General features: G+C 49.1%; 2 protein-coding genes across 2 annotated transcripts in view; one reads left to right on the forward strand and one right to left on the reverse strand.

Moving 5' to 3' along the window:
* Positions 1-504: 504 nt before the first annotated feature.
* Positions 505-3,689, reverse strand: PDCD5 (programmed cell death 5). Its single transcript, XM_069868656.1, has 6 exons — positions 3,598-3,689; positions 2,787-2,827; positions 1,798-1,859; positions 1,299-1,390; positions 1,006-1,077; positions 505-664 (listed from the first exon to the last, which is right to left on the reverse strand). The coding sequence occupies exons 1-6, from the start codon at positions 3,661-3,663 to the stop codon at positions 617-619; spliced, it is 381 nt and encodes a 126-aa protein (XP_069724757.1). The 5' UTR covers positions 3,664-3,689; the 3' UTR covers positions 505-616.
* Positions 3,690-6,710: 3,021 nt separating this feature from the next.
* Positions 6,711-16,770, forward strand: part of LOC138726506 (neural-cadherin-like) — a 36,861-nt gene continuing 26,801 nt past the window's right edge. Inside the window, exons 1-5 of the mRNA XM_069868305.1 lie at positions 6,711-7,451; positions 8,022-8,304; positions 14,301-14,498; positions 14,770-14,995; positions 15,800-16,004. Of these exons, the coding sequence (XP_069724406.1) occupies positions 6,711-7,451; positions 8,022-8,304; positions 14,301-14,498; positions 14,770-14,995; positions 15,800-16,004 (1,653 nt within the window). The remainder of the gene's footprint in view (positions 7,452-8,021; positions 8,305-14,300; positions 14,499-14,769; positions 14,996-15,799; positions 16,005-16,770) is intronic.

Genomic DNA, 16,770 nt, shown 5'->3' on the forward strand with positions numbered 1-16,770 from the left:
GTGTCTGAACAGTGCTGTTTGACACAGTTAACTTGCGTTCTTCGAGATCGCCTCATTATTTCACAGGGGAGCAGCTCAAGTGTACGCTGGTTACAATTTTTTTACACAGGCTGCCTGCCTGGAAGTTGGATACCTTCCCTTTATTTTATAAGTGTCCAGTAAGGACTTGAGAGCCGGGGGAGAGGCTTCCGTCAGGGGCTCGGGAGATCTCGTTTCTAACCCTTCTGCGATTTAGAGCCAGGAGGTCCTTAGGTCCCAGAAGGAGAGGCTGTTCCCAGCTGTACACCTGGCTCCTTCTCCTGTTACAGTATCTCCAACAGCAGCAAGTTAAGTGTGTGCAGTTGCTGAAAGCAGAGCTTACACCGAGGAAGGGGCAACACAATCTTCATGCTAATGAAGCAGTGGGGAATCCCACGCTGCTCCGGCTTCATACTACAAAATTCTAAGTTATAAAACCCCCTTCTCAAATTTATTTTACAAGTTCAGTTGTTGGCCTTTTTATTGAAAAAAAAGAAAAAGTGAAGAAGCGTAAACATGTTCAGAACTTGCACTGTGCCCAGTAACAGTGTCACCTGTCTCTGGGCCTTCTGTTTGGCAGACAAGTCTTAGGGTAGCATCAGTAATCGTCCTCCTCATCAGAGTCCAGGACTTTCCTTCTGTTGAACTAAAATGAAATATGTGATGTGAAGCAGGCCCCAGTGAATCCCATTGAATACGTTGCAGGGGAGCAGAGCACTCAGCCCACCACACCCCCAGCCCCTGCCGGAGCAGGACAGACGGAAGGCAGTCTGTCTGTCTGTCAGCCCTGAGAGCCCAGTCCCAACATCCACAAATGCAACTACTGGAACGGCTGGCTAGGATTCAATCCCAGCACCTACCAGTGTAGGGAAGAGAGGTGGTAAACACAAAGTTCAACTCTACTCTGACCTGACATGGTCCGACAGATGCCATTTTTCTGCTCTAGTTTATAACAAATTAAAATGACATTTAGGAAGTGAAGTTTACCTTTACTGTTGTTTTCTTCTCTGTTTGCTGACTCACTTTTTCAAGTATTTCTATCAAACCTTGTTCCGATACCTCGAAAAGCAAAATAAATGCATCTTGAGAGATGCTCCGCATCAAACACCTGAATCACACTTCCCTCCTTATGAAAGGTGGAATGATACAATTCTATTTAGCAGCTGTCGATTGCCTTTTTCAGTTATTCAATTCAAAGATATTAACAACATGCAGTATATTTTAGAGGAAATTAAGCTTGAAAATGAATATATGCGAGAAAAAATTAGAAGGTTACTCACCTTTCCAGCTAGCTGTCCAAATCTCGCCATCTGTATCAGGTAATTCTCCACCGCTTTTGCTTTGTCTGGTTTCACAAGTGCTAAATTGCTCACTGCAACAAAACCAGGCTCTGTTTATTTTGGTTTAAAACAAATGCCCTCGTTATTGACTAAGAAGTGACAAATTTTGTCTTCATGCAAGGGTCAGGAAGTAAATTGACAAAGGCATTTTCACTTACATAAAACAAAGATGCAAAGTGGTTGAACCTCTTACTTTAAATATTTGTTTCTAAATAGATTAACTAATGTTGCCTCACTACAATTCCTTCTATTAAGTAAAAAATAATTTGATTAACACACATTGGTTGACCCCTTCCCCTCCGACCACTAACTGAAAAGCAGTAGCAGTTCTATCTTGCCATCAACAACAAGGTTTTCCTAGTCTGGGCTCTACACAAGCACACGCGCTGGTGGGAGCAGGATGGCGTGTGCTGGGGAGAGTTCTGTGTTAGATACTCACATCTCGCACGAGCTGCTTGATCGAGAACTTGGGCTAAAATAGTGTTTCTTATCTCTGCTTCCCTGCAATAAGAAATCAACCACACATTGAAATTGGGACGTCAAATACCTAAAATAACATGCACAAAGCTACAGGAGGCTTTCGATTCATGGAAGTGACTTCTTGAGGTCCTTTCAAACCCCCCTCTTCCATCATTTTCCATCACGAGTAGCAATGCGTACGCTGATAAGGTTACAGAAATGACAGAGTTTACTGCTAACACCTTATTTCTGTTTACGATGACATCCTGAAGATAAAAGCCATGCTACCCTCTGTGAGGCTTCCAGATGTGGAACTTCACCAGAGGCAGCACAGGGATCAGGAACAGTCCATGCAATTGCAAGACAGAAACAAACCTCATTATTTATTTAGATTTTTTCAATAAGTCTTCACACGCTTACAATATTTGATTAGGTATTTTCAAAAGCGTGTTCCCACTGCACTAACAGAGCCAAACCCAACCTGATCACTCGCACAAAACTCCAGTTTGGGAAGAGTTCTGCCAGCCTTTACTTCCTTATGACCAACTCTCACCAACCCTGAAGAGCCAAGTTTCTGAATTCCAAAAGCAGAGGACAGCAGGAGCGATGGTGCTTCCCAAACCCAGCATATTCTGTCGCCAGGGGTCATGAGGCTACTCCACTCAGCTGAGTCCCAGAGTAAAAATGCGCGGCTGAGGCTGTTTTGCTCCATGCTCTCCCACCCCAGTGAGGGATCAGCCAACTCTGCCGCATGTCATCCCACAGAGCCGTGGCCTGGGACCCGCACTTGGATCAATCAGATTTTGGCTCTCCTTGGATTAAATCTTTTCAGCTTCCTTGCTGGTGTTTCTTCCAACAACAACAAAAAATTCAGGTGAGCACTCAAAATAAATTAAATACTTTAAAAAGCAAGTAAAGGTTCAAACCGACTAGATGTTAAGACTAAAAGCCAATGATTCTCTTTTATACCTCTGTTTTGCTTCCTGTTGTGATGCATCACTGGATGGATCCTAAAGAATGAGATAAGAATAAATACAATCATCCACAAACATTCCACAGAGAACAATAAGTTTAAATATTCCAGCAGAGTCAATGCAAGCTCAGCCTCCCTGCTAAACCCGCGTGACCACCACTGAGATCCTGAAAACAAGGATCTGCTGCCTTGGCAAATAAATATGCCCCACTGTGCTTTCCTGACAAAGCCGAACTGCGAACGACCACGATGAATAGCGCTGCTGGATGTCTCCAGAGACTGATGGAGCTTTGGGCAGTGTAAGTTTATTATATAACAATAATCATGTTAGGATATCATAAAGTTTATTATCATAAACTTTTCCTGCCCAAAGCTACAGCAGCCTGTAAAGAGACTGATAATAAACTTTCCCAAAGCCCAGAAAACAGCCATTTAAAATAAGCTAAGGATAAATGAAATTCAATATAACGCTTTGTATTTATCGACAGAGAAGAAACGGCACGGTATTTTGGGATTCATGTCGGCAGCTGAAGTGACCTTTTGGAAGCAAGTAACAAAACAACGAGGAATAAGCTGAACTTTATGCTGAATCTGCACCTCAAACTTTACAGGTAACGTGTCGAGGTGCGCAAGCAGAACGGGGCACGCGGGGAGGAACCGAGGCGATCACGGGCGCGGCGGGTCCCGCACTGGAGTGACCAGAACGCGCGAAGACGGGAACCCGTGGAACTATGAGGGGCCGGGAGAGGGAAAGGCTGGGTGCTGAGCCCCCCCGGGCCCCGCTCAGGGAGAGGCCCCCGCCCTTACCCCGTGCTTGGCCTGCAGCTCAGCCAAACGTTGCTGCCGCAGCGCCTCCAGCTCCTCGTCCGCCATGGCTGACAGCCCGCCGCTTCCGGTTCCGCCCTGCACCCCGCGCTTCCGGTTCCGCCCCACGACCTTCCGGTCCCGCTCGGCCCCGCCCACCTCACGCTCCGGCGCCGCCGACCCCGCCCGCGCAGGGGGAGGAGCCTCGTTCCCACAGCCACGCCCCCCCTCCTCGCGCCGAGGCCCCGCCCACCGAGGGGGCGGGGCTTCCCGCCTCGTGACACCCCCTCCCGCCTCCCTCCTCCCGCCTCCCGCGCGCGCTGCTTCCCGCCCAGCCCCGCACCGCGCGCCCCTTCCCGCCTCCCGCCTCCTCAGCCCCGCTGAAGGGGGACTCCGACATCTCAAACTGCGGCTCTAATGTTGGTCTCTCACGCGTTCTTGTGAAACCCTGCGTGTTTTTCACTCGCTTTATGATTTAATTTAGCCAACCCAACACCAAGGGCTTTTCTACGAGGCTAAACAAGCCGTAACCTCCTCAAAGAGAGGTTTCTAGGAGGATACGTGGCCAACTCTGGGCTAGTTTTAGAAAGAAACAGAAGGTATCGTGCCCTTAGAATCAGTGCCCTTAGTTGTAGAGAGCAGTGAGGTCTCCCCTCAGCCTCCTCTTCTCCAGGCTGAACACCCCCAGCTCTCTCAGCTGCTCCTCGTAAGACCTGCTCTCCAGCCCTTGTTTCAATACAAACTCCTGCGGGAATGCAGATGGAATTAGCAGAGTTGGATTTGTTTCCTTTGGAGCTGCGTGCTCCAAATGGATAACATAGAATCGTAAGGTTGGAAAAGACTTTGAGATCATCGCCTCCACCTGTACCCGTCTACTACTAAACCACGTCCCCCGGCACCTCGTCTACCTGCCTTTTAAACACCTCCAGGGATGGGGACTCCACCACCTCCCTGGGCAGCCTCTGCCAGTGCTCCATAACCATTTCTGTGATGAAATTTTTCCTAGTGTCCAATCTAAACTTCTCCTGATGCAGCTTGAGGCCATTCCCTCTCGTCCTATCACGTCTCCCCTGAGAGAAGAGGCCAGCGCCCACCTCTCTGCAATCTCCTTTCAGGCAGCTGTAGGTCTCCCCTCAGCCTCCTCTTCTCCAGGCTAAACAGCCCCAGGTCCCTCAGCTGCTGCTTGTAACCCTTGTTCTCCAGCCCCTTCACCATCTCCATTCCTTTCTCTGGACACGCTCCAGCCCCTAAACGTCTTTCTTGTTGTGAGGGACCCAAACTGAACACAGGATTCGAGGTGCGGCCTCAACACTGCCAAGTACCAGGGGAGAATGAACACCTTGTGCCCATCCACACGGTTTATATCTCAGTAAATTTAAAATGAGGATCTCTTTCAGGAGCAGGTTTTAAGTGGATTTCAAGGAAGGTTTGGGCTTCCCCTTCCATGTTGGCAGCAGAGGGAGCCCCGGTTCCACAAAAGAGTATTTGTAAACGTTTCTTTTGCTGTGCAGCCCGTTCTCACAGCCTAAGCTTTAATCTATATCGCACATCTCTGCTGCTGTAAATTCACGCTCCATTATACCACCATATGCTTTGCTTCGGTCGGAGAGGGCTGTAGGGATCCTAATTCTTCATCTAGCTTTACAGATACGTGTGGCACGTGTTTGGTGGCACATTGCTTGCTCACACGCTTAAAGGCTATGTCTCAATAAGCTGTTTTAAATTAGTTTGTCAGCTGGCAGTTGACAAGTTTTTATGCTTTGTGAGATATCATTGTAGTTCTTGTCAATTACAAAGTGAAATTAGGAAGCAAAAAAAAAGAGCGTTTGGTTCACTAAAAAAAAATCTGGAGGCCTGTAGCACGCTGCTTCAGGTTGTGTTTCGGTTTTGGCTACACAGATGCCTCATTTCTTTTTTATCTCCCGAGAGGAATATATCGTTACCCTGCAAAGTGGAGAGCTCTGAATGCGGAAACCTGAAAGAATAGACACAGGTTTTTCAATACTGGTTGAGTTGCTTTGCAGTCTTTAGGATTTTTAATTGTGATGCAGAAATAGTGGGTTCCTGAAAGTTTTATACACGTGATATGTTCACAGAGTCTTGTGTTTGGTACCGTCACCTCTTCCTAGTTATTCAAACAAACATTATCTCCAAAGGATACTCTGTGTAAATCTGTTTTGAGGAGACCTCATTGCTCTCTATAACTACCTGAAAGGAGGTTGTGGAGAGAAGGGAGCTGGGCTCTTCTCCCAAGTGACAGGGGACAGGATGAGAGGGAATGGCCTCAAGCTCCACCAGGGGAGGTTCAGGCTGGACATTAGGAAAAAATTTTTCACAGAAAGGGTCATTGGGCACTGTCAGAGGCTGCCCAGGGAGGGGGTTGAGTCCCCTTCCCTGGAGGGGTTTAAGGGACGGGTGGACGAGGTGCTGAGGGACATGGGTTAGTGATTGATGGGAATGGTTGGACTCGATGATCCGGTGGTTCTCTTCCAACCTGGTTATTCTATGATTCTATGATTCTTTTGTTAGATGTGCTGAAATGTGGTATTTAATACTTTGGTTTGTACCACTTGGGAGCAAATCCCTCCCCAGTCTAGGAAGCCTCTCCAGGAGGGCCTTACGTGGGATCTAGGTCCCTCTGCGGCTCCCGGAGCTGCCGACCTCGGCAGATGTGGGTTCCCCGGTTCCGTAGCCGTTGTCTGCTCCAGCCCCTGACGGCCCTAACACCCCGAGCCACAGGGCCGCTGTCCCTGTGGTGTGAGGAAGGCTCTGGGGAGACTTTCGAGCGGCCTTCAGTGCTGAAAGGGGCTCCGGGAAAGCTGGGGAGGGGCTCTGGATCAGGGAGAGGATGAGAGGAACGGTTTGAAGCTGGAAGAGGGAAGACTGGGACGAGATCTTAGGGAGAAATGTTTTGCTGTGAGGGTGGGGAGGCCCTGGCCAGGTTGCCCAGAGCAGCGGTGGCTGCCCCGTCCCTGCAGGGGTTCCAGGCGAGGCTGGATGGGGCTTGGAGCCCCTGATCCGGCGGGAGGCGGCCCTGCCCGTGGCAGGGGGTGGGACCGGCCGGTCCCCGCGCTGCCTCCCGCCCCGCGCCACTCGCAGCGCGGGTCCCGGCGGCGATGGGTGCCCGGGGGGCCGCGCTGCGGGCGCTGCTGTGGCTGCTGCTCGGCGGGGCGCTGCCGGCCCGCAGGACGCCGTCCTTCTGCGGGGACGTGGCGGAGAACCGGCCCGCGGGCACCCGCGTGCGGGGGCTGAGCGTGCCGCTGACCCGCCTGGGGCCCGAGCCGTGGTGCGCCGAGGTGCGGGGCCGGCGCTGGCACCTGCAGCTGCTGGGCGAGGGCCGCTCGCACTTCCGAGCGGCGCTGCACGCCCGCACCGCGCGGGTCTGGCTGCGCACCCGCCGCCCGCTGGACCGCGAGGCGCGGCCGCTCTACTCGCTGCGCCTGGCGCTCTGCTGCAAGCGCTGCGCGCCCCGCGGAGCCCCCGCCCCCGCCGAGCTCGCCGCGCTCACCGTGCGCGTCCTGGACGACAACGACAACGCGCCGCGCTTCGTGCCGCCGGCCGCGCCGCCGCTCCGCGTGGACGAGACGCTGGCGCTGCGCTCCGAGGTGTGGCGGGCGCGGGCGGAGGACGCGGACGCGGGCGCCAACGCGGAGCTGCGCTACTTCGCCCTCCCGCGCAGCGCGCACTTCTTCGTGGTGCCGCGCAGCGGCCGCGTCGTGCTGGTGCGCTCCCTGCTGCACCGCCGAGCCCCCATCGCGCTGCGCCTCTACGCGCGGGACCGCGGCCGCCCGCCGCTGCTCAGCCGGCCCCTGCGCCTCGAGGTGCTGCCGCAGCCCGCGCGCCTCCCGCCCGACCGCGCCGAGCCCCGCATCGCCCCCCGCACCGCCCCGGAGCCCCGCGACGCCTCCGAGCTCCGCACCGCCCCAGAGCCCCGCGACGCCTCCGAGCCCCGCACCGCCCCGGAGCTCCACGACGCCCCCGAGCCCCGCACCGCCCCGGAGCTCCACGACTCCTCCGAGTCCCGCGACGCCTCCGAGCTTCGCACCGCCCCGGAGCCCCGCGACGCCTCCGAGCCCCGCACCGCCCCGGAGCTCCACGACGCCCCCGAGCCCCGCAGCGCCCCGGAGCCCCGCACCGCCCCCCGCATCGCTCCGGAGCTCCGCGACGCCTCCGAGCCCCGCACCGCCCCGGAGCTCCACGACGCCACTGAGCTCCGCACCGCCATCCGCACTGCCCCGGAGCCCCGCGACGCCTCCGAGCCCCGCATCGCCCCCGAGCTCCGCACCGCCACCCGCACCGCCCCGGAGCCCAGCGACACCACCGAGTCCCGCATCGCCCCGGAGCTCCGTGACGCCTCTGAGCCCCGCGACGCCTCCGAGTCCCGCACCGCCATCCGCACCGCCCCGGAGCCCCGCGACGCCTCTGAGCCCCGCATCGCCCCGCCGCCCCGCCGCCGCCGCCGCGCAGCCCCGCCGCCCCGCAGCGCGCCCCAGGCTCTCTCCGTGCCCGAGGACGCCCGCCCCGGCAGCCTGGTGGCCGCGCTGTCCCCGGCGCCCTTCCCCTCGGCCCGGTTCGAGCTGCTGTCGCCCCCCGAGGCCGAGTCGCCGCTGCGGGTGGAGCGGGAGAGCGGCGAGCTGCGGCTGGTGGCCGCGCTGGACAGGGAGGCGGCGTCCGCCTGGGAGCTCCTGGTCCGCGTCCGGCAGCGACAAGGTGGGTGCGGGCGAGGGGGCGGCCGCTGGGTCCCACCTGCGCCCCGGGAGATGCCTCTGGGACCCAACCGGGGGCTCGTCCCGTCAGAGGATTCGGGGTTCGGTCGTCTATTAGGGAGTAAACGGTCCCCGAGCACTGCCAAGGACGCCAAGTGCGCTGTCCTAGCGTGGTTTTGGTGTTTTAAAGTTGTTAAGCACTGTAGGTGATGGGAGCATCGCCTGGTTTAGCGAATACGGGCTGTACAGCTGTGAGAAACGCTTAGCGCGGCGAGGGGTCATCGGAGTTTAACTGTGGCACCTGTAAAATTCCCAGCCTTTGATGAGCTGCGTGGAAAATGGGTAGTGTAACCAGAGTGCTACTGGTGTTCCTTGAGGTCTGACACAAAAACCAAGGATGTGTCTGTAACTTTCTTTATGTAACAAATTAAGAGAATTGCCTAAGAACCTTTTCACAGCGGTTCCCATCTGAGCTGACACGGCTGCACACGATGCTGCCAGTGTCCAAAGTGGAGAGGCAGCCGATTGGACTGAGGCAGTTTATTCCTCAATGTCTGTTAAATCCCTGAGGATGCCTGCAGGGCTTCCAATTAGTGTTGACAGTTCCAGTGACAGGGATGCCACCCCTGTGAGCAGGCAAGATCACCTACATTTCACTTGCATCCTGAGGAGCAGCTTTCAGACCTTTCTCTCCTTCTCTCTTGGCTTTTGTCATGCCCGTCACTGTAGCGTGTTGATATTAGTCACTTGTCCTGGCTTTGAGCTGCGTTCCAGCTCAAGCTTTGCCTGCTAAACAAGAGGTTGGTAGACCAGTTTCCAAACCACACATTTTCTGTGTGCTGTCTTCACTCCTCAGTCTTGAGCAAAGCTGTATGCCCGAGGGGATGCCGTTACTCTGAGGCAGGGACAAAATCTCTCCGCTCCATCAGAGTGTGCTTCTGGGCTGATGTTCACCCAGCCTGTCATGTAGCTCAAGTTTTGGCCCTTTGTTGGTGTCACAGCTCCCTCTGTCAGGATCAAGAAGGTGCTGTTAGAGAGGTGGTCGCTAATCTTACCCCCCTTACTCCTCTCTCACCTTTTGGTGGTGGTTTTATAGAAGTGTGAGTTGTGTGGAGATTTCTTTTCCAAAGCAATGCTTGCTAACCCGCTTAAATAAACCCTGACCAACTTACTTTGAAGAAAACAGAAGACTGGTGTATGGAAATATGGCAACATTCAGCTGCGGTTGAGCTCTAAGGTTTATTGTAGTGATGCAGACAAATCCCTGCTATCACTATGGTCACTACCGGTGCAGCTACACGCTATTCGTTGTGACAGGACGTATGTTGGATAGAAATATAATGCAGGTGGTATTTTTCAAATGTAGAGGCCAAAAAAAAATTCCATAATTTGTTTAGTATTTTAGTGCTACAGTAAAGCTAACTGCAGTCTGTGGAGCAGATGGTACTTCTGTTTATCCACTACTTCTGTTTATTCACTCTGTGTCTTTTTGTGGCCATTTTGATAGTTTGTAGACTTAGTTTTAACAAAGTTTGCACCTTCTCTGGAAAGAGTAGTTACTGGAAAGCAGCAACAGGAAAACCTGGACCTGTAGTGCCAAGTGCCTGTTTTGTGGTGTGGGTTCTGCTGTGCTTGTCAGCGAGTTACGGGTCCCGGCCCTGGCCAGGTGAAGACGATCCCTTCCCTACTTCTGCTGTGCTCTGTTCTTCAGCTAAGCTGGCCTGGAAAGAAGGGATGGTTATGCTTATGGTTTGTTTCTGTAGGATTTTAGATTTTATCCCATTTAATTTATTGGGACACAATTCGTTTATCCTTCACAGAAGCAAAACGCTATTCTGAGTTGTCACTCGGTGAACAGAAGGTACAATTTCCAGAGCTGTCACACACGTTAATATTTTAACGTAGAGCCGGCATTTCATTTGAGGGGGATCCATTATTATTCCATTAATGCTTGGGGGAAGTGCCTGAAAGATCCCGTCTCTCTAATCCTCTCTTGCCTCAAGCTCCTTTGACCTTCCTTCATCCATGGGCATTAGCTTTGTAATCCCCTGCCGCTCATTTTTTCTTATCAGAGGATTTGCTGAGGCTGATGTCTGACATGCCTTCCACATAGTTACCAGCAGTCACTTAAAGTTGAAGTCTATCTGTCCTGTTTAAATCGACGGATAGAGCAGAGATGGCAATTTTAGTGACAGGTATATTTTAAACCTTGAAGGTTTTCATGCTTGGGAGCCAAGGATCACCTGTTTTAATTTCGTCTGAGGCCTTAGTCTCTTACTAGCTGTATCGATTCCGTGGGGATCATCCCTGAGAATGCAGTAGCTTCTGGGTGATATTTTGTCTTTTACAATTGCTATTGCTCTTTTGTGAATTACAGCCATGTTAACGGTTACACATCCAGCTGGGCTAAGGTTGAGATCATTATCTGTTATCCAGCATGTGTTTTGTTAAACTGCAAAGGGTTTCATGGTGTGAAATCAAAGGAAAATGTACATTCTGTGTGTGTTCGGGACAGCTGGAGATGTTTGGGAGGCTACCTATTGTGGTGGCTTTTTTTTCTTCCACGTGGTGGGCTACAGAGAAACAAACTAGATTTTCCCCAAGAGATCCTAGAAATTGTCAAGAGACCTTCCCATCTCACAGTGGTACGGTAGCTGCTGGCTCTTTAGCCACATTCTCTCCTTATGCTAAGGCTTTTTGGCAACCAGAGATCATTTATTAACACATGTTTTGTTATTTATGGATATCTGTGGTGATTATTGATTTATAGTCATTACTTCACATCTGGGCGTACTTGGGTTTTCTGTCAGCAGATGGATAACACCCTGGGAAGCCCCTGATAACATGGTCATCACTTCACTCCCTTATAATTGTTAATTTATAATAAGGTCCACTCTGCCACCATCAGTTAGACCTCTGATGTCTTCTTTACTTTTGTACTTCTGTTTTCTGGTTTGCTTTAACTTCTGCTTTAAAAACCAGCTGAGGGTAAAGAACAGAGCCACGATGGGCTGTTGTTCTTCTGTCTGCAGTAAAGGTGAGGTATATTAAGTGGGAATGTGGACTGTCCACGGCTTGAGCCCATCAAATTTATCTCTTTAGAAGGTTCATGTTTTATGAATGAGCAAAGTACTGTACTTAAAAGTAGCCCATCATCCTTCATGAATTTTCAGAAATGGCAGTAGAGAAATGTTTGTGTGGAACGGAGCTGGGGAAGGTCTGGAGCACAGGGGTTCTGGGAGTGGCAGAGGAATCTGGGGCTGTTTAGCCTGGAGAAGAGAAGGCTGAGGGGAGAACCCATCGCACTCTGCAGCTTCCAGAAAGGAGGTTGTGGTGAGGTGGGTGCTGGGCTCTTCTGTCAAGTAACAAATGGTAGGATGAGAGGAAATGGCCTCAAGTTGCGCCAAGGGAGGTTTAGGCTGGATATTAGGAAAAATTTCTTCCCCGAAAGGGTTGTCAAGCACTGGCACGGGCTGCTCGGGGCAGTGATGGAGTCCCCATCCCTGGAGGTGTTCAAAAACTGTGTGGCCGTGGCACTTTGGGACACGGTTTAGTTGGCACAGTGGGGTTGGGCTGATGGTTGGACTGGATGAGCGTAGTGTTTTTTTTCCAACCTTAATGGTTCTATGATTCTATATTTCATGTGAAGACATACTGTAGAGTGAGGTGTAATGAGTTCAGTATGGTACTTGCAAAGCCTCTACAAAACAGAAATGTCCTCTCAAGCAAATAAAAAATATTTTATTTGCAGAAACCCAAACAAATAACAAGCCCCTGAGTTTTCAAAAAGCACAGTTGTCTATTTTGGATAAAACTCTTAGAAGTTGGGGTAACTTCAAAAAGAAAAATACTTACTTGAATACTTAATTCACTGATAGACATAGACCAGAATGTAATAGCAATATTGACCTGAAGGCTTGCAAGACTTCTAGCACTCTCATAATCTCCTTTTGAAAATAAATTGAAATGACCTAAAACTGCCAGGAGCAACTTAGCTTCTCACCCATTATTATTAAATCATGATAATATAATGCCCCTTCCCTCAGTACATTTGCAGGATGTATAATATCTGCCCACATTGCAGCGACATGTTCAGTCAAATACAGATTCTCCATTGTCAGATTTTTCCAATCAGAATGTCTGGCGTTGTCAGTTTTATCAATTACATGGATGCACAGAAGCCTGCATTCATAATAAAGATAAGGGTTTTATTTTCAAGTCTTGACTTAACAGAAGCATCCATTGGATTGTTGAGAGCAAAGACAGTCATAATCCTAATGAAATCAGAAGTCTGGGAATACATTGGATTTCACAGATTGACAGCATCTTTTATAATGTGTCGTGGTGAAAAGAGATGGGTTTAGAGGCGACTCCAGCCTTGCAGCATTTGGAATTGTAATCGGACTGCTCCAGCGTGTGTGATTCTCAAGGCTTAGTTTAACCAGCGTGACGCTGTTGTGAACTGAATGATTCAGTCCCAAAGCCCTCTCCTCCTTCCTGCCACCCTTGGTGTAATGATAGAGGTAGGTGGTGGAACATCTTTTTTCCAGGTGCTGTGTGAAATGCAGGATTTATCAGTTCACAGTATCTCAGTGCAATCCAACGAACCTTTATATCCCACCATGTTAACAGCTTGGAGGAGCCGAGTTTGTGTTGCTTTATGTTAAAACTCTTTGCCAGAGAATGAATGCTAACCACCACAAAAGAGGGTTTTTTTTTAAGATAAATCTGGATTCTGTAGAGCCATAAAGAACTAGGGGAGAACCTAAGGAATAAAGGAACCATTATCCCCTAAAGATACTTGGTCGCTTCTTGTAATATTCAATATGTTCTTCATTTGACAAATCCTTGGCTTGGACTCCCCTAGAGATTCATGATTTTGAGAGGACTTTCTGTTCTGTCTGAGTACTAAGTCATTCTGCGTCTTGAATTTGATGTGAACATTTACTGATTACTTTACAAGCTTGTGTCCCCCTTTTGAATTTACTAGAAATGTTCCCAAGCTTTTTGGACAATGTGTATAACCCAGTCCAGAGATCAGTAGCCTTTCTACTCCTGGCAGGGTTACCAGGGCGGCATTCAAATCCTCAGTAGATCTTGCTATTTTAGAGGCAGATTTTGCAAGGTTCTTAACTCAGCCTGTAATTTAGTGCTTGCTATTTTAAGCCTGCAGCATGCCCAGGCGAGCTTGTGTTCAGGAACTCTTCACCTAGGATATTTATTCACTCTTTCCTCCTGTAGCAGGGATGCTTAACTCCGTTCCTGGGGATTTCAGAGCAGTGTCTCCAGTCTGGTGTTTTCCTTTCTACTGCTTTTTCAGCAACACCTGCCTGGTATTCATTACTTGTGTAGGAGCTCTACCATCTTCACTAGTTGATTTAATAACAGCAGAGATATATCAAACAATTCTTCCTAAGATTTTGAGGCTCTTCTGTTGTCGATTTTTTTGAGAATTGAGTAGTTCTATTCCGTGGTTTGGTTTTGGGGGTTGGTTGGTTGGTTTTTAACAGCATTTAGTATTTAACGGAAATGAAAACCATATCAGGATTTCAATGAACTTTCTAACTTGGAAAATCACAGCTTAGGGTAAATCAGATAGAGTGTTTTGGCAACAGATATTGAATTGTTAAAATTCAGTTACTGTAATCATTGCACAAACAAAGCATTTCTTGATGCAATTTTTTTTCTTCAGCAAAAAGACTTCTCAGGAAACATGGATTTAGATTTTGAAAATTTAAGAAGGTGTGATCTTTGCTAAAGGGAGACATCAACAGAATGTAACACAGGTGGCCCCAATTTTGCAGTGCAGCTGTACCTGCCCTGGTCGTTTTTTAATCCCCATTGTGTCTGGATGCTCTTGATTGCAGACGAGCCTCAAACCCCAAGTTTTTCTGGGTTACGTGCCCGCAATACTGCAGATAATGCACACTCAGGAGTGATATGTGGTTCTGTTACTCTCAGTGCCATTAAGTATTTGTTTGTTTTTTTTGTGACCACCAGGAAAGGATTGGTACTTGATGCCCTTGTTGCTTACTGTGACAGATGTGAATGACAACGTTCCCGAATGGGTCATGGAGCCCTTCCCGTTCTCGGCCACAGTTTCCCCTGACGCTGCGGGAGGTACCAAAGTGTACAAGCTGCTTGCTGTGGATGCGGATGAGGGGATCCATGGAGCTGTAGAGTATTTTCTCTTGGAAGGTAAAAGTTAACCCTCTCATTCTCTGTGCATTAGGCTTCACTGTTGTGATAATTTGTCTTTTATCCTCAGTTTTGTCAGAGGAAGATCTTCCCTTCCTCCTTCAAAAGGTTCATAAGCCTTCAGCTCCATCTGTGAGAAAAATAAACTTTTCTCAAGGGTGTAGACAGATTTGCCAGGTTTGAAGCATGTTCTCCTTGCAGAGCTGGGTTCCAGGTGGTCCCCAGGAGATGATGGGGACTGGAGCTATGTTCATGCTCTGTTCTTTTTTAGGTGGTGAAGACAGATTTGAAGTTGAGAAAGACACTGGCTGGATTAAGACGACGGGTTTGCCGTTGGTGAGGGACAAGGAGTATTTGCTGACTGTGCTAGCAGCAGATAAACTGGGGAGCAGGGGGGCTCCAGCCTACATTTCTGTAATTGCTGGATCCCGGCCGCCGCAGTTCACCAATGTCTCATACTTTGTTCATGTTCCTGAAAGCACGCCACAAGGAAAAGTGTACGTAGCAGTTCAAAATAATGCTCCGAGATAGTGTTCCTAGTTTAACTTTTGTTTGTGTTTGTGAATCATAGAGACTGTGAGTAGCAATTTAGACATTGTAGCAGAAGTGATCACAATATAGTTTGATGTATTTTTTATTCACCCTTTTATTCAGAAAAGTGATATTGAATAATTATGGTTTCTTGCTTTTCTAAATGAGATGGAAGGTATTAGCAGATGTTGGTTGTGTCTTAACTTTCAAACAAAACATAGAATACTAATTGGAACTGTTATATCATTAAGGCAGACATCCTGGTATGAAAGAGTACATTTTATGTGTCAGATCTGGAGAATCTTCTCCATCAGGTGGAAATCAGAAAAAGCAAAAGACTCTCTGCCGTCTTCCTCAGTGACAGTGACAAACTGGGCAAAAATGAAGTTGCCCCAAATAAATTTAGCCTAAATGTAGTTCAACTTGTACATGCTTTACACCGATACAACCTCAATAGTTATGAGAGAGCAACTCCCAGGTGAACTTGTGTAAGGGGAGGTGGCAGCATCTGCCTGTTGCACTGTTTCCTTACTGTTTTCTGCTTCCAAATATCCCACCTTCATCTATTTAGCCTCAAGATGATAGAAATACTGTTTAAGAAAATGTTTCAATTCGGTGTTTAGGTACAGCTGTCGCTGCCTTCAGCGAGTATCGCTCTGATCAGACCTACAGAACTATTGTTTCTGATGTATATCATTTTGGTTGCGTCTTTCAGTATGTTGTGTTACTTGCTTAAGAGTACTCTTTTTTTTTTCATGTTTTAAATGCAGTTTTCTTACAGTCACTGCTGTGTCCTATCAGAACAAATCTCTGAGCTACAGTTTGCTGACTAATCCTAGTGGTCTGTTTGGCATTGATTGGGCAACGGGAGACATCAGTTTAACACAGAGCGTGGATTATGAGAGTGACCAACACCAATATCTGCTTTTGGTCAGAGCAGAGGAGAATGAGGAACGGTTCAGTAGTGCAGCTGAGGTAGGTGTTCACTTCTAGACTCCCAATTTCCCAGCCCACGCTGTCTTTTCTGCTGCTTGTTTCAAAAGTGTTCCTGGCTGTGGGCAGATGTTTGGGGCTGGTTTAGGTGCTCTCAGAGTTCACTTTTGCTGATATTGAAAAGGCTGTCTCTGAGGGGTCAATACGCCGTCCTATCACAGCCCCTACCCTTATCTGGGAAGATACAGAAACAGATGCGGCCAAGCCAAGCATGAGGCTTTGTCTTATTCTAAATCTTCATAAATATGACATATATTTGAGATTATTCCAGTTTAAAACAAAAGCACAACAGAAGATGATTTGTTTCTTATCAAAGACACAAAGTGAACTTTTATAGAAAGTAAGTAACAAAACCTCACACATAGTAAAATACTATGGTTCATGGTGTTTCAGAAAGCTCTTCGACAGCAGAAGTATTTCTAAATATGTTTATTATAGTTGTTTGAATTTGAAGATTCACTGAGTGAGGAAATGCATGCAATGTGACAGTTTGTTCCTGCTGCAAGAAATAAGATGTGCACTACAGTGGGACCAGGAGGCGGAATTAGTTGGAGCGAGGACACAGAAGGACAGTTTGTCAGTGTAACAAACGGTGGCTGTAGCACAGCAGAGACTGATCATTTCTATTGACTCTCTTATGTACTACAACATGAGGAGTGGTAGAAAAACCGTGTACATGTGGGACATGGTTTAGTGGTTGAGTTGTCAGTGTCAGGTTTATAACTGAACTCGATCTTAAAGGTCTTTT

The sequence above is a fragment of the Phaenicophaeus curvirostris genome, chromosome 14 (genome assembly GCF_032191515.1).
Source record: "Phaenicophaeus curvirostris isolate KB17595 chromosome 14, BPBGC_Pcur_1.0, whole genome shotgun sequence".
Taxonomy (NCBI): Eukaryota; Metazoa; Chordata; class Aves; order Cuculiformes; family Cuculidae; genus Phaenicophaeus; species Phaenicophaeus curvirostris.

What these genes read in the sequence shown, in the direction of transcription:
- PDCD5 (XM_069868656.1), bottom strand. Translation starts at nt 3,663, where the DNA reads ATGGCGGACGAGGAGCTGGAGGCGCTGCGGCAGCAACGTTTGGCTGAG. An exon ending in TCAAGCAGCTCGTGCGAGAT is followed by an intron (nt 1,391 to 1,797) that starts GTGAGTATCTAA and finishes GTTTTGTTGCAG; the next exon opens with TGAGCAATTTAGCACTTGTG. An exon ending in TTGGACAGCTAGCTGGAAAG is followed by an intron (nt 1,078 to 1,298) that starts GTGAGTAACCTT and finishes TTGCTTTTCGAG; the next exon opens with GTATCGGAACAAGGTTTGAT.